This window comes from Vulpes vulpes, chromosome 11, assembly GCF_048418805.1.
Source record: "Vulpes vulpes isolate BD-2025 chromosome 11, VulVul3, whole genome shotgun sequence".
Lineage (NCBI taxonomy): Eukaryota > Metazoa > Chordata > Mammalia > Carnivora > Canidae > Vulpes > Vulpes vulpes.
Genome location: NC_132790.1, coordinates 5,672,121 through 5,699,781, shown reverse-complemented (window position 1 = coordinate 5,699,781; position 27,661 = coordinate 5,672,121). Strand labels below are relative to the sequence as shown.

General features: G+C 37.0%; 1 protein-coding gene across 1 annotated transcript in view; it reads left to right on the top strand.

Annotated features, from left to right (window-relative positions):
- The window catches only part of SLC17A6 (solute carrier family 17 member 6), a 41,334-nt gene extending 21,681 nt beyond the window's left edge, over positions 1-19,653 (top strand). Inside the window, exons 4-12 of the mRNA XM_072725386.1 lie at positions 764-878; positions 1,979-2,066; positions 2,619-2,705; positions 5,695-5,837; positions 10,210-10,359; positions 15,449-15,581; positions 16,194-16,304; positions 16,663-16,790; positions 17,514-19,653. Coding sequence (XP_072581487.1) covers positions 764-878; positions 1,979-2,066; positions 2,619-2,705; positions 5,695-5,837; positions 10,210-10,359; positions 15,449-15,581; positions 16,194-16,304; positions 16,663-16,790; positions 17,514-17,849 — 1,291 coding nt within the window. The 3' untranslated portion in view covers positions 17,850-19,653. The remainder of the gene's footprint in view (positions 1-763; positions 879-1,978; positions 2,067-2,618; positions 2,706-5,694; positions 5,838-10,209; positions 10,360-15,448; positions 15,582-16,193; positions 16,305-16,662; positions 16,791-17,513) is intronic.
- The last annotated feature ends 8,008 nt before the right edge of the window (positions 19,654-27,661 follow it).

Genomic DNA, 27,661 nt, shown 5'->3' with positions numbered 1-27,661 from the left:
AAAAAAAAAAAAACAGAATGGAATTTTTGCTTGCAGGTGGAGGAAGGTGCAAGAACCATATTTTCAGTAATTATTTTCTGAATCACCCTGTGTATGGCGCACAGCCAGAGGTGTGCCTCAGACAGTACCCCCACCCACATCCACAAGAAAGAAAGAAAGAAAAAAAATATATATATATAATAGTTATTTTCACTACAAATCCTTGTGCTATGGGGTCTGATCATGAGATTTCTTGGGGGCATTTAAAGTATAATTCCATTCATAAAATATTTATGTATATGCAGCTTCTAGGGAAGTTGCAAGTAGTCGTATAATGTGAGACATAGCTCCACTCAGGCATTTATTCTTTTTCTGACAACTTTTCAGCGAATCTCTGCTATGTGTCAGGCGCCGTGCTGTATTAGGGATGCAACAGTGTCCCTCCCTGAACAACAGACTCTTGCCCCAAAGCAGCTTACATTGCAGACTGAGCTATAAACCCAAGCAGCGGATGATGATTCGTTAAACATTTGCACTTTGTAATTAGATCTATGAAGAAAATAAATACAAGTGCATATAACAGGATTTATTAAATTTTTCTTTTATTTCTCACGTTTCAATAATGTAACATTTCAAGATAGTCGAAGTATCTATCTGTAGTGACCAACCAAGCAAGTCCAAAACACATTTTATTCTTATAGGAAAAAGAAAAAAATCTACCTTAAAATTGCATAATAACTTGACCTGAGAAAATTAGATCCCTTAACTCCTTTTCTTTTTTCAGGGTTTTTGGAGCTGCCATACTTCTTACCTCTACTCTGAATATGCTAATCCCATCAGCAGCCAGAGTGCATTATGGGTGTGTCATCTTTGTCAGGATATTGCAAGGCCTTGTTGAGGTATGAAACTGCAGGATGGTGTCATCTTAAGGTTGGCATGTTGATTAGAACCAGCAGATTATCTTTGACTTGATCTACAGATAAACATTTTATAAGGTTGTGTCTACATAGTTTGCTTAAAAAATTGGAAAATCTAGGCAATTAGATCTTTTGTGTTTAAATAATGCTAAAGTACGATTGTGACTGCTTGCCTCCCCTTCTTTAGAATTGAATAGTATTAAAAAAAATGCTTAATGACTGTTTGACTTTAAAAAAAAAAAAAGGACACACAGTTTGATTAATGTGCTGTGATGATAATTTCTGAGTCTGTCCTTTGCTGATGATAACCCTGAATTAATACCTTTTGGGAGTTTTATACCAAATCCCTGTTGGACTTGAATCATGATTTGAGTTTTCATCAAAATATTTCATTGACTATGTTCTTTGGGAATAAAACTCTAATGAATGACTTTTGCTTCATCACCCTATAGTCTTTGAAAAAATATCATTTAAAAACTTCGGATTCGCCTACTTTTGCCCTTCTCTTCTCCGGAAGTATAGTGGGAGAAGATAAATCCAATAAAGTATTAAGGCACTGAGAACACTCTCTTTTCTCTCCAAAAAGAAATAAAAAAAGTGATAGGATAGAAATACATAAAATAGATAATTATTTTATAGGTCTTAAGTTCTGGATGCTACTTCCAGGAAGTGTGAGCTTCAAGGACCTAAGCTTTATCTTCCTCTGTATGGATTCCTTATATTTAGGAATCACTGTGTTTAAAGCCTCACAAAAAGACCTCCCACATTTCTCAAACTGTTCAGAGTTCCGGATGAGTGAAGTACTAGAGGGTCTTTTCCCTTCATCAGAGGAAAACTGAGGTGGAAGGAAGACTTGAAGGGTGGGGAGCATTTGGACAGGTCACTGAAAAGAAACCATGTCTAACCTGATCTGGGCTGAAAGGCTTTAAAGTGGAATTTCAGGGAATTAGCAAAGATCTATGAGTAGCAGGTTTCCCTAATACCTTGTACCTATTCTAAGTAGACAGCATCGTAGAAGGGAATGTGCTCATTTTTCCGTGACCCTGTATCCTAAATGGTGATGTGCGTCTTCCCCGTCACAGGGCGTCACCTACCCAGCATGTCATGGGATTTGGAGTAAATGGGCTCCTCCTCTAGAGAGGAGTAGATTGGCAACCACTTCCTTTTGTGGTGAGTACTGCATGCAGTTATAGTTATGCTGGATGAACGTTTAGGAATAACTTAGATAAGAACTGAAAGTTGATAAAGCTTACCTGTAAAACTATTTGGTGTGTGTGCTTGTGTGTGTGTGTGTGTGTGTGTGTGTGTGTGTGTGGAAAGGCATTTGACTACCATTTCAATTTATTTAATTCTCATTGGTCTCCATAAATCCTCTATTACTTTCTTCCATGTTTTGTATTTTTCAAGGCATTCATCCAATCTAAGTTTTCAGATATTTGTGAATAATTTTTATGAGTCCTTGAAATTTATTTTTTTATTATAGTCTTGTTATTTTTAGATCTCTTTGTGTCTTGGGTAAGTAGGTCATATCCACTAGTGTAGTCCTGTATCACTGGTTATGTATATAGACATATATATGTATTTGGAGATATAGAGGCGTGAGTGTGCATGCACCTGAGTGTGTAAGTGTGTGTTTGTGAGAGCCTGCCAAGAAACGTGAAATGAAGTCAAGAATTTCTGTTTATTTCACTTACCTGCTTTCCACTCTCCCTTTTACTTTAGGCTCATATGCTGGAGCTGTAATTGCAATGCCTTTAGCTGGCATTCTTGTGCAGTATACTGGTTGGTCTTCAGTATTCTATGTCTACGGTATGTGGCATATCTGCAGTAAAGTTAAAAGAAATGGGTATAAACTAAAACAGTGACATAGATCACTGGATGTACTTCTGCATTTACTCACATTTTTTTTCCTTAAAGAATCCTTTCCTTATATTTTGAGAAGATCAAGAAAAATGTTCTATTTCTATGATTCTCCCTACTTTGTTATTTATTTCAAAAAGGAACTATATTGCTGGTGGAAACTTTGTGATATATTTCATATATTGTCCTCTATTATGAAGAAAAAAAATAAATTAGCTCTTGCTTCATAGCCAATTAAGAGGAAAGAGCTATGCAGCACCTCTTTGCTACTACCTCCTCATTTATTTCCCCAACTTTGTCAAGACTGGATAGAGATAGGAAGCTGGAAGGCAATAGTAGCGCAAATGCAACAGTTCACTTTTGGGACAAAATATTAATAGTCACCTGCAGCAACAGCACAGTTGAGTCCTCATGACTCCAGGATTCAATGAGATGAAACCCTCAAGCAGAAATTAAAAAGGCCAAGAAACCCTAAGTCCGAAGTCTCTTTCTGATCACTTTTTAACCAGAACCAGAAAGCTTACCTCTTGAGAGTACCCCTAAAATCTCTCTCTAGGAGACCTTTTTTTAGCCATGAGAAAAAGAGAAATATAAGAGAGCTGGATTCCAACTGATGTCACTGATTAATAACGTCTTTGGATGTGGGCAGGAGAATGTGAAATATTAATGAAGTCATGAGGTAGGACCGAACAGTATCTGGCTGCTTCCGAATTTGACATGATCCATTCCCATTTCAAAATGTTCTCATCAGAGCAAATTCTTATGTTTGCAGAATATTATTAAATATACTTTATAGCAGGAGCTCTTATTCTGGTTCAAAAGCCATGGATGGGTTTTAGATTAATGAATGTCCAAAATTATAAGCCATACATCCATTTATACATTTTTTTCCTGGGGAGATATTTTTATTAGATTTTAATCCATGTCTTTCACTAGATTTTCAAGAGTCCATAATTCAAAGAAGTTTAAAGCAAATGGGTATAGAGTGTACAGTACACGTTGGGATGCTGGGCAATTAAATCCCCTGATTTGTGCCCTAATTGAATCCATTAATTAATTGAAAATTAATGTGACTTTAAAGTAAGAATATTAATTTTCATGGGTGCCTGGGTTGCTCGTCAGTTAAGCATCTACTCATGGTTTTGGCTCAGATCATGATCTCAGGTCATGATCCTGAGATTTAGCAGAGTCAGGCTCCCTGCTCAGAGGCAAGTCTGCTTTCCCTCTTCCTCTGCCCCTCCTCCTGCTCATGTGTGTGGTGTGCACGCACATGCTCTTTCTCTCCCAAAATAAATAATCTTTTTTTTAAAGTATTAGCTTACACAAAGCACTCATGAAAATCAATCTCATTATGTCAAGTTGTATCTCATTTAATATTTACCATTGAATGATACAAAGTTTAAATATTAGATAATCTGAAAAAGTCACATCCCCATAGTATTTGCTTACTTTCTGCGTATAACAAAAAAATAGGTCTTTGAGCTACACATTCCACACTAATATTTTTTAAATTAATAAGATAAGGACTGTATGGTGTCTTATGTTAAAAAAGGATAATGCATATATAGCAATCTGCTGAATGTCTGGCACTTCAGATGCTTTTAGTTAGCGGTAATGATAATTACTACTGAATTGCAAGAGCTTTCATTTATCGAGTGCTTATTTTGCGCCATTCACCATGCTAGTTGCTTCATGCATTATCTCCTTAAACTCTTCTTTGCCACAATCTTATAGAAAAGAAATTGTCTCATTTTATAGTGGAGATTTACAGAGATTCAGTCACTGACTGGAGCATGTAGCTAATGAGTGACACAGCCAGGAATTGAATCTGGGAGAGCTTTACTCCATAACCACTACACTATCCCAAATTTTCACATACTATCTAACCCCTATTTATGTTTGCTCTCCTGTTTGGTAGTGAAAAGGAGGATGACACATCAAAATCTGTGGTATTAAGAAATAATTCTTAGAGATTGAACAAGCAAGAAAAAAGTATTATAGAGATCAAAAGCACTTAGACTGTTACCCCAGGGATAAAGAAGAGTAGAGGCCAAAAATGGGAAACAAGAATAAATCCCTTGAAATTCTTTCTTTTATTAATACTTTAGATTTACATTACCCAATAAGGGCATGTTTAAATAGCGAGAGTGCTAAATAAAAAAAGAGATGCAAAAGAACTTGCAAACAGTCTACTGTGTTAGAATTTATAGCTTTCATTTGCCCAAAGAACGATCAATAGGTAATATATACTGAAAATAATAATGGCATATAGTCACATAAAGTGTTGGATCTTACTACATGAATTCCAGAAGCCCCCTCCCCATTTTTTAAGGAATGATAACCACCCAGGTTACAATAATCTAGATTTTATTTAATAGTCTGTTTACTATTAAATCTGGAAGCGCTAACAAGAAAGAGAATGAGTATTTCTTTTTGTGGAAGTATAGGCCACTCTCATATATTCAAGGAAGGCAAATAAGAAAATGACTCACCCTTTGTAAAATTCCTTGAAGACAGGAGTTTTGTCTAGTTCACCATATTCCTCTCACTTAGCAGAGTGGCTGGAATAATAAGTGCTCAGCAAATGTTTGTCGGTCGTATGAACACGTTCCAAACCATACCATTCAATAATTATCCAGGGCTGTGCATCCGCGTTATTGGAGACAAAGAGATAAAACTCCAGGACTAGCCTTCAGGAAGCTTGAAGTTTATTTATTTATTTATTTATTTATTTATTTATTTATTTATTTATTGAAACTTGAAGTTTAGTAGCATAGCACAACAACTGGCTGAAGTCAATGGAGAAGCATAAACTGCAATTTGCATTCTGTAGAATGTGTTTGTCGTAAGATTCCTGTAATTTTTATTCCAGCAAATGACAGTTAAATGGGGGCACTTATAGATTTTTGACTTTCTCCTTTTGAACTCTTCCTTGCAGGGAGCTTTGGAATGATTTGGTACATGTTTTGGCTTTTGGTGTCTTATGAGAGTCCTGCAAAGCATCCTACTATTACAGATGAAGAACGTAGGTACATTGAAGAAAGCATTGGAGAGAGTGCAAATCTTTTAGGTGCAATGGAAGTAAGAACTTTATTATGGTGTATATTCCTGTTCTTATTCCTCATCTCACCTCTCTTTGACCAATCAAACTGCTATCTGAGTCCTTATTCGACAAAACCAATTTGGTGTCAATCATGATTATTTTCTTTCCTCCATCCATACTTTCTAACTTAGGAATGATTGCTACTTCCCCCATCTATAGTTTCTTTTTTTTTTCTTTATCTTTTCCTAATAATCTTCAAATTTGCCATGGACTATAGCTATGACTATAAAACTAAATAAGCTTTTATAAACAGCTCAATATGGTCCATAATTAAACAAATTCAATGAACATTTGTTGTTAATTTCAGACTGTAGGAAATGCCAGATCACCTAATACAATCATGAAAAAGACTCTTTTGTGTATTGAATTGTCTAAATATACTTGTTATACATGTGTATTTATGCTAGATGTGGTTAAAGAAATATGAAATCATTAGAATGTCGGTAATAGCTGACATAAAAATATTCTTAATATAATATAATCTTGTTACTGATAAAATCTCATCATTTTCAGGATTCTTATTATGAAGATAAAGTATCATATAAATATAAACATGGACCCCTTTTCTGATTCTAATTTGATTTCTTGCAGGGGCTCTATATAAAGAGAAACTGCAATATTTGACACAGAGAAACTGTGTCAATGCAAATTATTTCGTCTGTGTGACATTAACATATCATACATATTAATTAACAAATAGCCATTTGATATCATTAAAAATGGGAAGCAAAACTAATATATTAAGGCAGGTTTAGCAATTCAGCACCTAATAGTAACTCAGTTTCCTTGTGCTGAGAGCTGGAAGGTACCATGCACGGCTGGAGAACCAGTGTCTCTTATACATTATGCTTCTCTTTCTTTTGAAGGCTCCTCCCTTCTTTCTAATTATATCTCATTCCAGCTCTGATTCTCTACTTAGTTTGTTAGAAAAGGTCTGTCTTTGACATCTCATCCTAGGTAAAAATGTCTATCACCTGCTGTTGTTGAGGCCATCAATGAATAAGAAAAATCTCACATTGGATATCATTCAGAAGTGAAACTTCATTACTTAAAAAAAAAAAAAAATTCTTACACTATGGCCTGGGATTAGAACGTCCCCCTTCTTGTTTCCTTCTGTTCGTGGATTGATAGTTTCTTTCCAACAGTGGCTACTGAGGAAATAAGTGGTTATGTGGGGATGGGGCGGGTGTTGGCAGCGTGCTCTGGTTCCCACCAGCCGTGGTTACTGTGAGCAGAAACTAAATATAGGCTGATCTGTGTTCAGCATTTAGCCTCAATTTCTAACCCAAAGGAATCCAATCAAACTATACTTTCATCAGTTAAATATATTTCTTTTATTTACGAGTTCTTGAAAGGTTGTGTATCTAAATCAAGCATGAATTTTTTAAACAATCAGAAACTTAGTTTAAGTGAAAACCAGTTTCTGGAAATGACCTTGGGAAGAATAGCTGGTGGCTTATTAAAGAGCATAGATAGTCTCAAACTCCCCATTTCCTTACCTTACCACTTTTCTAAACATAATATTTTACTTCTTACTGATGTTTTATACTTGCCTGTAATTTGAAACCAAATTAAAATGAGATCATATTTTAGTTATTTTTTTAAAGAGATTTTTTTTTAATTTTAATTTTTATTTTTTTATTTTATGATAGTCACAGAGAGAGAGAGAGAGAGAGAGAGAGAGGCAGAGACATAGACAGAGGGAGAAGCAGGCTCCATGCACTGGGAGCCTGATGTGGGATTCGATCCTGGGTCTCCAGGATCGCGCCCTGGGCCAAAGGCAGGTGCCAAACCGCTGCGCCACCCAGGGATCCCCATATTTTAGTTATAATGCTTATACGTTATTTTAAATTTTTACTATGAACAAATTTAATATACAGCAAAGCAGGAAGCATAGTAACGGGAGCATCCATGTGTCCACTGCATAGATGCAGCAGTGGTCAACCCCTTGCCTTATTTACTTCAGTTTTCTTATTGCTGAATGATTTCAAAGTAGAGGAGATACCCTAACACTCTACCCACAAATACTTCACATGCCTCTCTAGAAAAATAAAAATACTCTTTCACAATCTAAGTACTGTTATTATATCTAAAACAATTAAGAATAATTCCTTGACATTATCTAATATCTAGATCATATTCAGACTCCTAGTGCCCAGTCCTAATTTGAATACCTAGTCTATATTCATTATGTCTTTTGTAGCTATTTCTTTGGAGTCTGTATCCAGTTAAGGATCACACAATGCAGCTGACTGTGTGCCTTTTAAGTCTTTTTTTCTGAAAAAAATTAAATATAGTATACAGAAAAATGCACAAAGCATAAGTGAACAACTTGCCTAATTTTTGTTCACACGTGTGAAGTGAACAACCAGGTCAGTGAATAGATGGACTATAAGCCCTCCCAGGACCCCGAACAATTTTTTTAAGATATAAAATTAAATACTAACATCTTACATTTGAGGAAGTATTTTACAACCAGAAGAATAAAGTTCTTAGTAGAGATGATCCCCTCATGAAAAATGGAAACATTTTCCCAGCAGGACAAAGATATTTACTTTCAATAATATTCTGAAGCTATTTCTTATACAAACATAATACTACAATGCTGACATCCCTGTATTCAACAATTTTTATTTTCTGTGAAATGAGCATATTTATCTGGCATTATTTTCCCAGAGTATATAGGATTTTAAAAATGCACTTTTTGAATCCATCTGTGATGTTGTCACTGGATATTTTTATTCAAAGCCACAGTACTTTTTTTTTTTTTTTCCCGCAGTACTTATTATATGTTACTCGGACATGCTTTTGTTTTTGTTTTTCCTTTTGTCTTATACATATTTTTGATCCCAATGGTATAACTTCTTCCTACATTACTTTTATTTATTTTTATTTTTTTAAAAGATTTTATTTATTTATTCGTGAGAGACACAAAGAGAGAGGCAGAGACACAGGCCGAGAGAGAAGCAGGCTCCCTGCAGGGAGACCGATGTGGGACTCCATCCCGGGTCTCCAGGATCAGGCCTTGGGCCAAAGGCAGACACTCAACCGCTGAGCCATCCAGGGATCCCTGCTACATTACTTTTAAAGTGATCTTGGAAGGCTTGATTACAGTCACAATAAATACTAGTAATTATGAGGCTCTCCCTCCAGGAATAATTACCAAATCTCTGTGAAAAATGTTTGCTTCCCCTTTTACTAATTTAGTTAGGTTAGGGATCCCAAGCTAGCATTAAACAGTTATTCCAAGCTATTGTTTCTTCACCAAACAGTATTCGCCAAACAGTATTTTGCCATTCAAAACAAAGTCCTTGAGAAAATGAGAATGTGAGAGACAGGCCCCTGGGTGGCTCAGTTGGTTAAGCACCTGCCTTCGGCTCATGATCCAGGTCATGATCCATGGGTCCTAGAACTGAACCCCGCGTCGGGCTCCCTACTCAGGGAGGAGTCTGCTTCTCCCTCTCCAGCTGCCTCTCTCTCTGCTTGTGCCTCTAGTGCGCTCTCTCAAATAAATAAATAAAATCTTTTTTCTTAAAAAAAAAAAAAACAGAGTATAAGAGGCATTGTCAGGTCTAAAAATCTTAGTCTTGGAGGAAGATACTTGCTTTATATTTAGGCATATGCAGGATCTCTAAGTACACTAGACATATTTCTTAAATGGATACCATAAGCCAATCACATTTAAGTGGTTGATTCAGAAGGTGGTGACTATCGTAAATAATTGTGATGTGCCCATGGTGTGTTGAATAGCTAAATACCTCAACCCAGCCGTATACCATGTAAGTTTTACAGAACCTGGCAATTCAGCATCACAGAATTTATATTGCTATCCATGTCTATCAAGAGAATTTATAGACAGTGGTATTATTAACTTTAGTAGGGTCTAGAGTATTGCACTCTTAATTTTTCTTATTTTTCTCCTCCTGACTATATTGAATTTTCAATATTTTTAGATAAAATATCTTGGATACCAACAAGGTCACTGATACGGCAATGATCGTTAGCTGAGGCATCATCTGTCACTGCCCCCCCAAAAAAATAAAAAAATAAAAAAAATAAAAAAAAATTCTTAGAAACTAGGATCTGTGCTTTTGGAATTGCTTCTATTAACATAGGATCTTATACATTTCGCAAATGGGAGCCATTTAATCAGAAGAAGAGACTAATATCTTTTTTTTCTTCCAAGAATAATTTATGCAACTAAGATTAACTAGACTGTTGCAATTAACTATTCATTACCTCCTACTCATGCCTCAACATGTGCATCCTGAAAATGCAAAGAACCTATTATTTCTATTTAAGTTAGAAAATATTTTAAATGGTCAGAATGGCTCTTTTTTGGGATTTCAGAAATTCAAGACTCCATGGAGGAAATTTTTTACATCTATGCCTGTCTATGCAATAATTGTTGCAAACTTCTGCAGAAGCTGGACTTTCTACTTACTGCTTATTAGCCAGCCAGCATATTTTGAGGAAGTCTTTGGATTTGAAATCAGCAAGGTATGTAAAAATTATCCTTGTTTAACTAGTGCATTATTTTTGTCTTCAATGGCATATTAAGTTCCTTTGCCAATATTTTATGCTCTAAATTTTTTGTTACTCATTCATTTGTTTAACCACTTAACAAATAACTTCTGGGAAACAGAGACTAAGTAAGGTGTTTGAGTGTCTACTGCATTCAGCTGCCTGAATTGCATTGCATTTCTAGCAATGCTAGAAACTGCATGTTTTTGATGGAAATACAGACAAAATCAACCTCGCTTCTGCCCTCAAGGAGTTTATATCTCAATTAGGGTGGACAGGACTGTAGTCTTTTTCCTGTAAAGAAACATAGCATCCTTTAAGTCTCAGGTCAGAGACAATGTAACGGTGAACAAAAAAAATATTTTATTGAAATGGAATTGTATTTATCTAATTACCAATCTCTTCTTCAATGCTTTCAAAAATCTGTCTGGCTATCTTGTCTGTGTGAAAGCTTTTTATTTTGATGTAGTCCTGACTGATAGACAAATGGATAAGGAAGATGTAATACACACGGGCACACAGACACACACATACACACACGTACACATGCTGGAATATTACTCAGCCATAAAAAGGATGAGATTGTGTCATTTGCAACAATATAGATGGACCTAGAGAGTATTCTATTAGATTAAATAAGTCAGACTTTGAGAAAGACAAATACCGTGTGATTCACTCATAGGTGGAATGTAAAAAAAAAAGAAACCCCAATGAATAAACACATGAAAAGCAGAATCAGATCTGTCAATACAGGGAACAAATTGGTGGTTACCAGAAGGTAACCAGGTGGGAAATGAGGAGTGGGCAAGATGGGTGAAAGGGAACGGGAGATGCAGGGTTCCAGTTATGCAATAAGAAGTCATGGGACTAAAAGGCACAGTATAGGGAATATAGTTAATGATATTGTAATAGTGTTGCATGGTGACAGATGGTAGCTACACATGTCCTGAGCAATGGGTTAGCATATGAACTTGTCAAGTCACTCTGTCCTGCACCTGAAATTAGTGTAGCATTGTATACTAACTATAATAAAGTAAAAAAAAAATATTTTCTATAAATCTAAAAAAAATGGTCTTTGCTAAAAGATTTGAGAAAGCAAAAAAAATCTGAAAACATTCTTGCATTTAATTTATTCAATTTATTCACTTAACAAGCATTTATTGAATAGGATATATGAAGCTTTGTGTTTGATTCAGAAATAAAAATGTGGTTCCTGTCCTCAGGAGTTCACAGCTTGGTGGCATAGACGAAAGCAATTAGTTGCCAGTTACAGCACAATATGCAAAACGCTACAGACATTTGTTCATAGTTGTGAAGATGTGATCATTTTGAGGTTTTCTATAAGGATAAGATGACCATAAAAATACTACTTTATATTTAGAGAAGAGTTTGGAATTCACAGGGTCCTTTCATATGCATGAACAACCTTGTTTGGTTGACCAGCTGGATAACTCTCATCATTTCCGTTGATGGAGAAACAAACTAGGGAAGGTATTTAAATTGCCTAAGGGCCAAGGGTAATATATGCCAGAAGCAGGTTAAGCCCCGATTCTTTAATTTATGATTCAATTCCCTTTACTCTGCTATTCAAATTCAGGTAGATCCTATATTCATTTAAGCACTTAGCAAGTATTTGTTGAATACCATCTCTGCCAAGCCCTTTGCTGAGTACTGAATACACTTGTCTGTGCTAGCGATGGACTTGCCATTTCTCTTCATGTCATTACATACATCCAGCTGGGCTCCCTATTCATATTATGTCTCTACTTGAAAGACTATCTGAGGCCTGGAATTGAAGAAAACCTGAGTTTAGGAGAAGCTATTCTAAGAGCTCTTTTGTAGTCCCTGTTTCTAAGGAAACTGTTTCCTCCATTCCTGAGAAGAATGGCTGCTTTCCATAGGGCTCTTCTCTCTAGAGCTGATCAAACATTGCGGGGTAGCCTTTGGGAGCTCTGAGAGGTGTTATACTTCTCAACAAAGGCTGCTGGAGGTGTGAGTCCATTTTCATAATCTAGGACAAATATGACACTGAGAGGCTATTAATAAAGTCAGGTCTCATAGGGGGGAAGTGAAGGAGCCAACTGATGTTAATGAAACTGTGTGGCCATTCTGACCCTGTAGCTCCACTTAATTGAAAATGAGTAAAAGCAATGATATTTCACAAAAACCAAATATAATAACCAGATGGGTTGTTTTGATTCACTTGTTATATTTTTAACTACAATTGTAGATATATTCCGCACACGCAGATTGGCTTGAAGATTTTGATTATACTGGTTAAAAAAAAAAAAAAAATCACTGACTTACTTGAAAAACGTATAAAGGAAGTAGTAAAGGAAATAGAGCAGGGGCTTTGGATCCAGGCTGGCATGGCTCCGAATCCAAGCTCTATAATAGACTATTGATATGTAGCCTGGGGCTGGCTTTTGAATAATTGCCAGCTTTGATTTTCTTTTCTATAAATAATGGTATTAATGCCCTCTTTCAGAACTGCGGCAAAGTGTAAGCAAACTAAAATATTTAAATGGGGGATGGTTCTCTCCAACCTTAAATTGAGTATCCTGCAGACTAAACCACAATCTTCATTTCAGGTAGACTGACCCAGTTAAAGCAGAAATATATACAGAGGGATGTGTGTGTCTATCTATCTTTCTATATAACATAGAAATTATATTTTAATATTTTGTATAACTTAAAAATTATATAAATTATAATAAATATATTAATATAATATCTATATGTATAATGCTTATAAAGAAACATTTTTAGCCTTTTTAAAATGACCTATCAAATGACCTTGGATAAACTGGCACTTTGAGAGGTTACAAGAGACAACCAAATGAGAGAAGGCATTCAATTCTTCTGAGCTTTACATTTAGGGGCAGAAGAGAAATATTGAGAGGCTTCTCTTTGTTGCATAACAGCCTGCCAATTTCTAAACAGAATGTGACACGGGTGGGGAAAGAGGAAATGCAGAGTGTGACCCAGAGAAGCAAAGAGGAGGGTGCACAAAGTCTAATGACCTAGAGTTTCTATGAAGAGTCCATCAGTTATAGGCTCCACACACTTAGCCTAACTCTTGTAAAACCTTAAGATAATGAGCAAAGTACTGTGTGATTATCATAGATGATGATTCTCCCCAAAAGTCTTGAGCATTCTGATCACATGTGATCACAAGTGATTATGGTAAGTCACCAAAAGCTAAGAAGATAGTTGAATAACTTTCATAAAGTTCTGCAACTTGACCCTGATGAGATCACATTCAAATATGTCCACATATTGCCTAGGGACCTGGGAGATTCAGTACTGCAAGTATTAAGTCAGTGGGCTAGAATATTCCCAACGTCTGTCTCTTTAACTTCCAGATTGTTAGCTCCTTGCAGTTCCCATTGTGTTTCGTTGGAAGTGATAACTAATAATCATAGTTTTATTCTTCACTTACCCAAAGGAATTAAAATGTCTATGTGAGTAGACAGTGAATAGCAAAGTATGTTCGATTTATGAACTTTTCAGATATCTCAAACACTGAGTCAAGATGCAGGCCAGTTTGTGGACTTAGGAAACGCAGGTCATTCTCAGGCTTTCTTTGCCTCTATCAAATGCACGATATGCAATTCTACACAAATCCTAACATGGCATATTTCAGGATATTTTCTTGTCTGATGGTTTCTTTCTACAGATTGATTGCTTTAAAGAGATCTTCTATAGTTAAGAATGAAGAACCACTCACTCTGCTCTTTCAAGACGCTATTCTGAAAAGCAATAATGTCAGTTTACCTCATACTTTTACTTAGCTCACATTTGGTGAGCCTATACTAAATACCAGGTTTTGAACTAAATCAAGAACATTCACATGCATTATCTGGTTTTATTTGATTTTTCTTTCTCACATGGTGGTAGAGCTAAGCATAGTGGTCAAAAGCCCCGTTTTTGGACTCAGGTAAAAATGGCTCAATATTTGGTCCTGGAAATCATTTTTAAATTAGACTTTATTCATCAATACAAGAGAGTAATAATATAATAAACTTTCATCAGGATAAAAGGGAGAAAATTACATAACTGAGATGTGTAAGCTACTTAGGAGTCATTCACTTACTTAATTAATTGTGGTGAAAGCTCAGCTCCGGGGGCATGGCACCATGCTGTATGCCATTGTAAAATCAAGCAATCTGTCTCAAACCTTCAATAATCTAATTTGGAAGACATTTTTATATACAAATAATACATTTTCCCAGTACTTCTAATTTGCCAGGAAGTGTACTTCTAATTACACTTAGGAATTAAAAACTTCCTTAGATGTCTATGTTCAAAATCTAAGTCTATTTACACAGTAAAAAATGCATTTTATTCATATTTCCTGCCTTCATGATGCCTAGAGGAGTGTCTTACACATAATTATTGCCCAAAAAGTGTGTGTTGAATTGATGCTGGTAGGTTAGATGTTAAGTTGAGCTTTTTCGTATGAAATTAATACAGAGACTTTATACCACTGTGTGACAATGTATCCAAATACTGATATTTGACATAGAAAATACCTAAAATTGAAGAACTGATCTGCATTTTCTGGGTTAATTTAACTTAGAAACTAAATATAAAATTTATAAGAGATACATATTTAAGATCCAGTTAAGGTTTTTAGCCTGCTTAAAAATTAAAAAAATAAAGTTAAAAATACAGCCTCTTCAAGGCTTGTCAAATATATTTCTTGTCCCTCTGACTCAGTCTCTGTCTCTCACTCACTAATGATGAATTTTTGCAAACATATTTAAGAATATAAAATGGGATAAATGTGAATCATTCTGTGTTAAGATTCAGGACAGTTTATTCATAAACTCAAAATTTACTGACTTATTACACAGAAAAAAGTATTCTCTTCTAAAAGATAAAAAGTAAACATACTTAGCTTTTCTCATTTATTTCTGTGGATATTGTTGCTTATTCTAGGAATAAGTAAGTGGTCATTTGGAGATAGTACTTTTTTCTCTCTTTTTCCATGAAGAATTTAGGATGGATTCAAAAAACCAAGACCATTTTTTTTCTTTTTCCTCTTTTTCTTTTTCTTCAGGTTGGCATGCTATCTGCTGTGCCACACTTAGTAATGACAATTATTGTGCCCATTGGAGGGCAGATTGCAGATTTTCTAAGAAGCAAGCAAATTCTTTCAACTACTACAGTGAGAAAGATCATGAATTGTGGTGGTAAGTACATGACGTGAAGGACATGATTTTGGCTCACAAAGTGCTGACCTATGTGAGTGAGTAACTTCTACTGTGCATGCCAGAGATGCAGCTAAACTTGTGTCTTCATTGTTCATTTATAATCATTTCTCTATCTTCCAATTTTCATAACTCCTGGTGTTAAATAACTTTATAACCAACTCGTCCCTGCTCACCATGGAAACTTAAGATTGTTTTCAATGATTTTATTAAAATGGAAGGATTTGGTAATCTCTATGTGTAGATTATGATTGTTATTATTCGTATTTAAAGATCTTATTTATTTACTTTAGAAGGAGGGGAGAGGCAGAGGGAAAGGGGGAGAGAGAACCTTGAGCAGACTTCCTGCTGAGCATAGAGTGCAAGGCCATGCAGGGCTTGATCTCACCACCTAGAGATCATGACCTGAGCTGAAATCAAGAGTTGGAAGCTTAACCGACTGAGCCCCCCAGATGCTCCTGTTATTATTGCTTTTAAGATATACTCCTGGAAGAGGTTTGCTAGGTCAGATGAGCATAAGCAGTCTCAGCAGTTTTGGCTCACTGGAAAAATGCCCACAAATTTCTAAGTGTTTCCATTTGTTTGTTCCTGAAGGTTTTGGCATGGAAGCAACACTGCTTCTGGTGGTTGGCTATTCTCATACCAGAGGGGTAGCTATCTCATTCTTGGTACTTGCGGTGGGATTCAGTGGATTTGCTATTTCTGGTAAGATACATGTTTTAAAATTTATACATGTAATGTCCTTATTTTTGCTGGATATTTGGATTTATTGCTACTCATTTTCCTCCTCTTCCTCCTCCTCCTTCTTCTTCTTCTTCTTCTTTTTTAAGAAAACATTTCTCTGTGATTTGAGCATCGCATATTAAGTACTGGATAAGAAACCATACTGCATTCTGCTCTAATCATATCCCTGAGCTAAATTATCAAAAAGTACTTACCGCGCACATGCTGCATATCTGGTACCTTCTGAGGAGGGTGGTGAATGTGGTAGAGAATATTCCACAATCACCCACTTGTAAGGGGTTTAGGATTCTCTGACTTTAAGCTGTTGTGTCTATTTCAGGTTTCAATGTTAACCACTTGGATATTGCTCCGAGATATGCCAGTATCTTAATGGGCATTTCAAATGGTGTTGGCACATTGTCAGGAATGGTTTGTCCTATAATTGTTGGTGCAATGACAAAGAATAAGGTAAGATGAAGCAAAAGAAATGCTCAGTTTTGTGAACTGTCTCGTGGTAGAGAAGGGTTACTCTGTTCTGTTTGGGCCATCTCTGAGTTCCAGCCACCAAATCTCTGAGTAAGGAAGATAATTGAGACTCACAAGAAAATCTCTAAGAACTCCAAGGAAGTCTTCTTTCCCAACCAATAAGCACTTTTCAACACCTTTTAATATTTCTTGTAGTTTTGCTGTGTGGTAAAACAGTAACAGCAAACCTTTTTTCTCTTAGCTTATTAGAACACCCAAGTAGAAGTTTTTGGAGCTAATTTGGAAATGTCAATTCAGACTCTGCAGTCATCAATGGAAGGATATTATTATTAGCTATTTGTCCTTATAGGTAGAGCTTCACAATTCGTGTTCACCCAAAGTAAATAAACAAAAGAAGTAGGAGGAAAAATATATATCAATCAATGGAAATTAAAAGAGAGATTATGGGCATTTTAAAGATGAGCCGACCACAGAGTTTTACTTGGAGTTTTATTTCAGAACCTGAGATTTAAAGAAATTTAATTAATGAAAGTTGTAGGATTATGGAAGGTTTTTATGACAGTATTTGCTTTATATATTCAGAACAGGGTTTTCCTCTAAAGATAGCATTGTATGAAAAGTGTGATGGTGGAGCATTCAAAGAAGAGGTTATGCTTGTCAAACAAGGGGAGTTGGTTTTCACAGTGCCACTTTTTGTCACTGCAGTCACGTGAAGAGTGGCAGTATGTTTTCCTGATCGCTGCCTTGGTCCACTACGGCGGAGTTATATTTTATGCAATATTTGCCTCAGGAGAGAAGCAACCCTGGGCAGACCCTGAGGAAACAAGTGAAGAAAAGTGTGGATTTATCCATGAAGATGAGCTTGATGAAGAAACAGGGGACATTACTCAGAATTATATAAATTATGGTACTACCAAGTCTTACGGGGCCACAACACAGGCCAATGGAGGTTGGCCCAATGGTTGGGAAAAGAAAGAGGAATTTGTACAAGAAGAAGTACAAGACTCATACACCTATAAGGACCGAAATGATTATTCATAACAAAGCTAATTGCTGGATTTATTTTTAGTGTTTGTGATTAAATTAATTGTGATTGCACAAAAATTAAAAAAAAAAAGTGGTGTAAACACATAAACATATCAACCAGGCAAGTCTTGCTGTAAAAATGAATCAAAACAAACTCATGAAGTTACCATCAAGTGCAATCTGTAGAAGTTGTGAAATGCCACCATTTCCATTCAGGTCATCCATTTTTGCGTTTGTGATTTAAAGGTTGACTGGTCAAAATTGTAGAAGCGAGTAGTTACTCATTGGATTCATATGAGCTAAAACTCATCACCATTTAATAAAGCACAACTAAAACAGTTGGCACATCCCATCCTACAAAGGTTAGGAAGCCAAAGCTACTTGATCATGCAAAATGCACTTATATATTTGTTACACTGTATTGCAAGATATCATGCAGAAATCCTGTTAAGAAACCTGAAGATGTCATGTTGGCTGCATCAGGTGTGTGCAACATTTATTGAATATAAATTACGGAGTTGATATATCTCTCAAATAGAGAAGACTATTGTGGGCTAGCAACTAGCAAGGTGTACTAAATAATTATTGTCATTACATAATGTGAAATATTTTGTTGGTTCTGAAAAGAAATATCTTGCAGTGTTTTATATGAAATGCTCGTGCACATATACTTATATCTGTGAAAGAGAACTTGTAAAGTGAGGGGTATGCTTCATGTTCTTCCATTCATTTACCTAACAGTATAAAACACTTCATATTTCAACAAAAACCTGACTTTTCATGTAGCATATCACATAACTTTTTTGCAAAAAAATATTTAAAAAGTAAATAGACTTTAATGTATTTTTTATTACAACTTTGTACTGGTTGTAACTTGCATTAGAAAAAAAAAAGATGCATACACCATAAAGAATCTAATAAATTTACTATGGAGATATAGCCCTTAAAATGCAATATTAACAACAAAAGAAATAGAAAATGGTTTAGATATTCTTCTTCCTAAATACTATATGGAACTTGTGCCACAGAGCTATATATAATATGAAAAGATAAACTTAATAGAGATATTGTAAGTAGACAATTTTATTATTTAAAGTCCCATTTAAAAGATATTTGTCTTAAATATATAGGACAATAAATTATATTAAAATTATACCTATATATATCTGTATATCTTATACATATCCATACACAAAAACATAATAAACAATCTTCACAAAAAAACCAAAAATAGCATACACCTAATGTTGGGTTAGGGGACTGCAATTTCTACTTTCATAGAGTCTAGAATTTTAGATGGGGCAGAGGCATTTTGCTTGTCATTTCTTAATATATCTCAACAGGAATTGCAACATTTGTGTTCCAAGCAATAAGTGCAATGCATACAATTTCCTGTCTGTATATTACCTTCATTTTGCTTGTGGTAGCTGTCTGGGTGGTTGGAATGATTTTTTTTTTCTTTTGAAAAGTTAACATCAGACCTCTTTATAATGTTCTAAATGATAATAATGCATTTCCCAATTCAATGCAAAATATCATTGGTGTATTTGTCTATTCTGGATATTTGATCTGTTCATTGTATTGTGCTAGTGACCGGAAGCCCTGCTACTGCAAATAGAAAACATGACATTTGTTTTAAAGATGCAAACCATCCCTGACCTTAAGAAAATAAAAACATCCTTTGCTTTGTGTCTCAAAGTGATCTAATGTGATCATAGCTTTTGTTGTGTTGAATGAGAAGATGTGGACTACCATTTTGTTGCTGCAAAAAGAAAAAGTGTTAATAAAATGCTCTATTTATCCTTTTGTAAAAATATAATACCTTAACTTGGGTTTATTTTATTTAGTTTGCAGCTTGAATGTAAACGTAGCTTTTGTGTGCTCCCGTGAAGCCAAATCTAGGTTCAAGGATAATAACCTCTTTAGCTACTTGAGATTTACCGGAAGAACATGGCACCCTTTAGATTGTATGGGTCCATGGACAGAGTTTTACATCAAGAAATAGGTCTCTGAATCAAACTCTATCTTTCGATGGGAGTCTTCTCATGATTTGTGTGCTCAGTTTAAAGAAATAGGAAAAAATTAAAAAGTTATCAGGTCAAGGACACCCATCTAATTGAGACTCTGTGTGTAGGTTGTGGGGGACGCTGTCCTAACCATTCTATGTAGAGTGTCTCATATGACTCCACAACGACCCTAAGTAGGTATCCCCTTTATTCCCAGATTGCAAAGGAAGAAACTGAAGCTCATAAAGATTAAATAACTTTCCCAAGGTCAAATAGAGTAACGTCATTATATTATAACGTGTCGGCCAAACCAGCAAGCAGGGAGCGGGATTTATCAACGTAGCAGCCAATGGAATGTCTGTGTCACTGGAAAAGTGATCATTTCCCTCTGATTCCTGACTTTACAGATGTGCAGAAAGGGAAGACCATAATTATATAGCACTGGAATCTGAGATTCCAGATTTTGCTGCTCAAAAAAGCATTTGGGATGATTTAGCTGACACTCCCTACATAACTAACGAGGACACCGAGCCTCAACAGGAGAAACTAACTGGATCCAGAGGACACAGAGCACGTTACGGAATTGGGAAGAAGTTGTTAGGATAAGCTGGGCTTTGTTTTTATTTCTGTTTTCTTTTTTTAGTCAGGGCTTAATTTGGGAAGTTAACTGAAGATTATTTATCAGTTCAATCACTACCCCATATCCACGAGTCACACAAGCTCAGAGTGTGTGCGGAGGGGGGGTGGGAGGTGAGGGAATGTATTTTCTCTCACTGAAATTCTCTGCACAAAGCAACAACAGCCAGAGACTCAGCCTAATTCTTTTGGGGCCCCACATGCCATTCGTGCATAACTTTGGCAGGAATGAAAGCGTCTTGGAACTAATACTTTATAATTTCCCCAATTCGATAATGCAAAAATTTACAGTTCCTGTAAAAGAATCTTCTAATAATGTCTCCAGATATTACCACTGGCTGTCTTCTCCTCCTCCTCCTCCTTCTTCTTCTTCTTCTTCTTCTTCTTCTTCTTCTTCTTCTTCTTCTTCTTCTTCTTCTTCTTCCTTCGGGAGAAAGTGCAGGAGCAGGGAGAGGGGCAGAGGGAGAGAGAGAGACTCTCAAGCAGGCTCTGCACTCAGCTCACAGCCCTAGATGGGGCTCGATCCTGAGACCTTGAGATCCTGATCTGAGCTGGAATCAGGCAGGAGTCCAAAGCTGAGCTGACTGAGCCACCCAGGCACCCCTTCCCTTTCTCTGCACACTCACCCTTTTCCCTCCCTTTCCTCCTCATCCCGATGCCTAGCCCCATCTGCCGTGTTTCATGTTTGAGGTAGTCTGCAATTTGCAAAATGCTCTCTAATGCATTACCCCTACTGCATCCACGCAGCTGCCTTATACAATTGAAAGGCCACATATCAATATTAGTAGCTGTATTTTCCAAGGAAGGGAAGTGGGGGTGAGAGAGGGTAATTAACTTCCTAAAGGTTCCCTAGGCAGGATTAGAATAAGATACAGACCATTTGGCTGCAGCAAGAGTGATTTATTTTTATCTTTAAATCACTGTATTACTCTCCCGATTATAAAGGTAGTTCGAGGGAGGGGAGCTTCATTAGCTAAAGACAGTATTAAGAACCATGAATAGAGGCAGCCCGGGTGGCTCAGCAGTTTTGCGTCACCTTCAGTCCAGGGTGTGACCCTGGGGGTCCCAGGATCGAGTCCCACGTCGTGCTCCCTGCGTGGAGCCTGCTTCTCCCTCTGCCTGTGTCTCTGCCTCCCCCTCTCTCTCTGTGTCTCTCATGAATAAATGAATAAAATCTTAAAAAAAATATGAGGGCAATGATAATCTCACTATCCAGAGATAAGCACTGTTTAACATTTCTGGCATCTTTCATAAGAAAAATACACAGAAACTATTTAGCAATTTTCAAATTTGAAGTCATACCTCATCTACTGTTGCAAACTATTTTTTTGTTGTTGTTTAACAATACAGCATGTGTATTTTTCTATTTGAACCATAGAGTTCCAGAGTCTAACACTCTATTGCATGAGCTGTATTTAATCTATGTATCCAGTACCTTGATTATGAAAATTCTATCTTTGCACCGTTTCCCCTTTAACTTTCTGCTTTCATGGCTGATTTTGGGAAATGCAAAGTCACATATATGCACTTTTAATTTCTATAATCATGATGGATATTTAAGTTCCTGTCCCTAGCTTCTCATTCCTGTTTGTCTACCAAGAGTGCTGCTGGCAATGGGCTTTTCTGGGGTTCATTTGCTAATTTACATATTCACTCAATAAATGTTTATTAAGCTCCGACTCTGTGCAAGTCATCGTGGATACCGTGGTGAGAAAACAGCCCCTGCTCTTTTAAATCCTGAAGTCGATCTCCTCCCAGAGGTGTTTGCAGAACCCCCAGCTGCCCGAACAGGCCATGCAGAGATGACTGAAGGGAAGAGGCGTTAACACCAGCCCCTCCTCGAGAAAAGGTTTGTCTTAATCCTCCAAATTCCCAAACGTGGTCTGCCTTCAAGGTGCTCCCCATGTCAATTTTTTTTTTTTTTAAGTTTTAGGTAGGAGACTTTTCTCAGCCTTAGAGATCCCCACGCTGCAGGGAGGCCAGGTGGCAGCAGGATCAGCGTCTGCTCCCCCCAGGGCCTGAGTGTCCACAGGAGGGGAGACGGATGGGGAGACGGATGAGCTGAACCTCTCAGCTCAGTTCCCAGGTCTTCACAGTTCTTTCTGTTTCTGTTCCTCCCCTGGGTTTCGAATGAACTGTACATTTTATCTTTCCTTTTTTTTTTTTCCTTGTACACACTGCCTTGTCAGTCTTAACAACATGTAGTGGCTATTGAAATTTAATTCTTACCAGGGTGATATAATGAGCAGAGGTTTTTTTTTGTTTTGTTTTGTTTTTTTTAATTCTTTTTTCTCCATCTTCACACAAGACCTCAAACCTGACTTTATTTATTTATTTATTTTTTTATTCAGCTCTTGTCAGAAACCCTTCATTTGTGAAGGTTGCTTTGTGCTACACAGTCCCTTAAAATGCTCAGGCTTCTCTGAGCTTTCTCACGAATGCAGCCAGGCACCTAAAGGCTCCAGGATCTGGACCTGTTACCCTGTGCTTTGCCCAAATTCAGCAGCTTTTATTGATTGATACCATCAGATTTCAGCAAGAGCAAACCAACTGAAGAAACCTCTTCAGTTTTGTTAAATCGCATTTAAGGATGTGTTTTATTACTTTGCTTAATATGCATTAGATACAGATCCCTGCATTTCTGAGAGTTTGAGGGATGCTTTTCCTGACTCATTAGTGCACCGTGGGCAATTAGAAACGACAAGACGTGGGGCTTGCGGGTCTCCTTCTTTGTCTCCTTGAGAAGCTTAGAGACGCGCTGTTTGGTTCCATTGCTGTTTTTATCTCCCTCATTTTCATTTAGTTTCCGGTTCTCACTGTTTGTTTGTTTAGGTGTTACTACCTTTGATTTTATTTTAAAGGAGGACATGAGAGAGGGATCTGATAATGATAATGATGCTAATAGAAATATGAAATTCAAGGGTTCTCCAGGTTTTGCATATAAATCTGTAACTCATTTAACCTTCAAAATAACCCTTAGTGGGACAACTGAGTGGCTCAGTCGGTTGAGTGACCAATTTTTGATTTCAGCTCATTATCCTGAGGTCAAGGCCCGTGTAGCATGGAGTCTGCTTGAGATTGTCTCTCTCTCTCCCTCTCTCTCTGCCCCTTCCCCTGCTCATGTGTGAGTTCTCGCTCTTTCTCATAAATAAATAAATAAATAAATAAATAAATAAATAAATAAATAAAAATCTTTTTAAAAAACCTTCAAAATTACCCTTGGTATAGATACTATTGTTAACTCCATTTTGTAAGTCACGGGAAGTAGGCACAGAGAAGTGAAGTAACTTACTGAAGATCCTACAATTTATGGAGTAAAGTTTGAATGTGAGTGCAAGCCCTCCGGCTCTAGATCCTGTACTCATCATCCCTACAGTTCACTGCCTCTAAATAGCTGTGTCACTTTGGGAAGGAATTTAATTTCTCTGAAGCTCAGGTTTTTTCACCAGTAATGTGGTACTCTGATACTTAATTTGTAGCTGGGATTGTGAATAAATAAAATAGCAGATAAAGTGCTTAGCAGCACAAAAACTTGCACATTAGTGTTTAGCAAGGGTCATTTTGCTTACACTTTTGCCCATCATGTTACAGAAATACAAGGCATTGACTCTTCAAGTACAAACTCCATGTCAGATTTATCACAGCGGATCATTTGGGAAACTATCGGCAGATAAGTTTATTTTTACTAAAATTAAAAGTGAATTAAATCACAGTGATTATCTAAATTATTTTTCTATGTATAGCTTATCAACTTTATGTGACAGAAAACAAATGCAGAATAACTGGCACCATAGGATGCTTTTTGTGATAAATATATATTTATTAGATGGTATATTGTGTAGTAAGAGGATAAAGACATGGATGGGAAGAAAACACACAAAAGTATTTGTAGGAGTTGTAGTTGGAAAGGAAGAAAGAGAATAGATTTGGGAAAAGCATAAAAGAAACTTCAAATTTGTCATTTTTAAATTCGAAACATGATCTGGAGCAAATATGATAAAATACCAATATCTATTTATTCTGGGGTTTATATATGGCTTTTTATTAATTTTTCAAACAATTTTCTATATTGTGAAATATAAAACAAACAAACCCTATATGATATTTTCCCTAGAGAACACAAGTCTTTTATTTCTCTTCAGGGTTGCTTTTTTTTTTAAATCTTTGGGCTGCCAATGAAGATATTGTCATGATCTTCCAGAGCATTTGACAGTTTTCAAAAGCCGTAGCATTTAACGCAGCAGCTTGGGGAGAAATGTTTTTACTTTATAAAGCCAAGATAAAGGTAGAATTATACACATTTATGAACAGGTTTATGAATCCAAATGAAGTTCTTGGGCACAAAGCCAACAAAAGTGTGCATGAGAATAAATGTCACAGATGAAAGCCTTCTTTCTGACAGGTCTCATCAGTTTCTTGGACTGCTTCTCAAAGATTAAAAAAGGGGTTTGAGGAAGATACCTAGCTCCTTGAATGCAGGGTGGAAATTAGTATATCACCATTACTCTAAAGGCATATTAATCCTCCGTTCCAGTTGCAATGAGATCGTAGAAAAATCAGAATTATGTGGATTGAATCCCTAAATCTACTACTGCCTCTTTACATAATCCGAGGCAAGTCATCTCAGTTTTGTGGGCTGCAGCTTCCCAGTCTGGAAAATAAAGGAACTTGTTAGTCTTGATGGTTTCTAAAGATCCTTCTGACTCTGAAGCCCTGAAGTTTTCTGTCTTTATTCCTACTGACAAATAGCTGAGTTCCTCAAGTCCACTTGAAGAAGTAAAGTTGTTCTCAGAATTCCGTTAAATGTAAGACTGAATTTTTATTTTCTTTTTTCTTTTTTAAGATTTTGTTTATTTGAGAGAGAGAGCAGAAAGAGTGAGCATGAGAAGTGGGGGTGGGGGGACAAGGGTGGGGAGGAAGAAGCAGCTTCCCCTACTGAGCAGGGAGCCCAACCTTGTGCTGGATCCCAGGACCCTGGGATCATGACTCTAGCCAAAGGAAGACACCCAACTGACCCAGCCACCCAGGTGCCCCTAAATTTTGACTTTCTGCCTACATTCCTATTAACATTTTTAAAATCTTGACGGTTGTTGGAGGTTCACTTCATCCGGGGGGGGGGGGGGGCTTCTTTCTGTGACTCTACTTTCTTTCTGATTCTTTTAAGGAACACCTTACATATCCTTACAAAACTTTGGATTTGGGAATTTTGTGGGAACCCCTTATTCAGTAAATGTCCTGCAGAGAGTTGACATGCTTGGGTGAAAAACACAAGTCTACCTTCTAATAATAGGTCACTTATCGGTTTAATGGGACATATTATATTCCTGGCACTGGGAAGGAAGAAAACACATGCTCGAAACCCTTTGATTTTATGGATGAGGAGGCTCAGCGAGAAACATGAAGTGACTGGTCAAATTCTCCCCGGCTAGTCAGTAGCAGAAGGGTAATGTTAACCTACATCTTGGGATTCACAACAGAGCTTTTGAGGTAATGAAGAACCACTCTTTCATTCAGTAAGTTAAGCAGTTTGTCAAGTACCTATATATTGAGAATGTACTACCTGGGGGCACCTGAGTGGCTCAGTCAGTTAAAGCATCTGCCTCCTGTTTGGGTCATGGTCTCAGGGTCCTGGAATCCAGCATAGAGTCGGGCTCCCTGCTCAGTGGGGAGCCTGTTTCTCCCTCTCCTTCTGCCTGTTGCTCCCCCTGCTTGTGCTCACCCTCTTTCTCTGTCAAATAAATAAATAAATCTTAAAAAAAAGAAGAAGAACATGTAACGTGTCAGGTACTAGAAGTATGGTGGGAAAAATAGCTAAATGGATCCTGCCTTCATTGGAGCTCTTAATACATGGAGGTGACTGATAATAAAGAAATGAACAGAAAAATCACTTATGTTTGTTGACAGATGCCATGAAAGAGATGTACCCGTACTTTGAAAAGTTCTAATGGGGGACTTGACCATTTCTATGGACGGAGGAAAATTTTCTCAGGGGTTTTACATAAAATGTGAGCCCTCACAGGTGAGTATGAGTTAGGCTGACAGAGCACGATAAGAATGTTTCAAAAAGGTAAAATGGTGTGTGCCAAGACCCTAAGGTGGAAAGAGCCTGGTAATCAATTTTAGTATTTCAGCACTACCTAAATGTTAGTGAATATGCACACAGAATAAGTGAGATTTATTTAATATGTAGAAATGCCAATCGGCTAAGCTTACGTCTAGCATACTAAAACTTTTTTTTTTAGAAGTTACAAGACTTGCCCATTCATTACTCCATTTAACATCTATTGAGCTATATGCCGGCCTTTTGTTCTACTATGGTGATACAGAAATGAATGAGGCATAGTCTCTGCTCTTGAGAAGAGCGTGGTTTAGAAGGGAAGACAAATAGAAATAGAAAGAGCTATAGAAAGAACGTCCTCAGAGCAAAAAGAAAAAAGAAGGGAAGAACTTCATGTACATAGAACCTCTCATATGGGCAGCAAATTCTACATATCAACAGACATTCACAGTCATTCCTGGCATGAGCCACCACTGCACAGTTTCACTTTTTACATATGGTTTATCACCACTGGCAATTAGGCATAGATGTTTGTTGGTGACTCTAATATTAACTCATTTTCCCCACTAAGCTGTAAGTCCTAAGAGGTATATCTTTTGCTCTCCATCATGCACCCCAGGCCTGATATAGATTAGGAATCCTTCAAATAATCGATGGCAGACTGCATGGTCATAGGTGATGTGCAAACAGAACGACATTATCCTCCTCATTAAATTAATTCTTGTCGGAAGGGAAGTCAGTGACAGAGAGAAGACACTGAACTATACTTTGAAAGCGGAATGGATGTTTGCCCACCTTATAAGGGGCGGAAAGGCACAGAGGCAGAGGCCACATCACTGGCAGATCATGGAGGTGTGGCCACCATGCTGTGTTTGGAGGAGGGAGAAGGTGGTGCAGATGAACTATCCAGTGTGCTCGGGAACAGGCAGGAGGCAGGATGGGGTGACTAGGCTGGCCACGCCGGGCCTCAGATGGAAGACTACATTTTTCAGATGTTGTTGTATTTGAAGGAATTTTTTGTGAAGCCTGAGTGAGCATTTCCATCCTAGAGGATGTGGCACAGGACTGGGGAGGGGCGGGAAGCAGGCTCTGCACACGAGGGCCAAGGCAGACACGGTGTGGGGGGA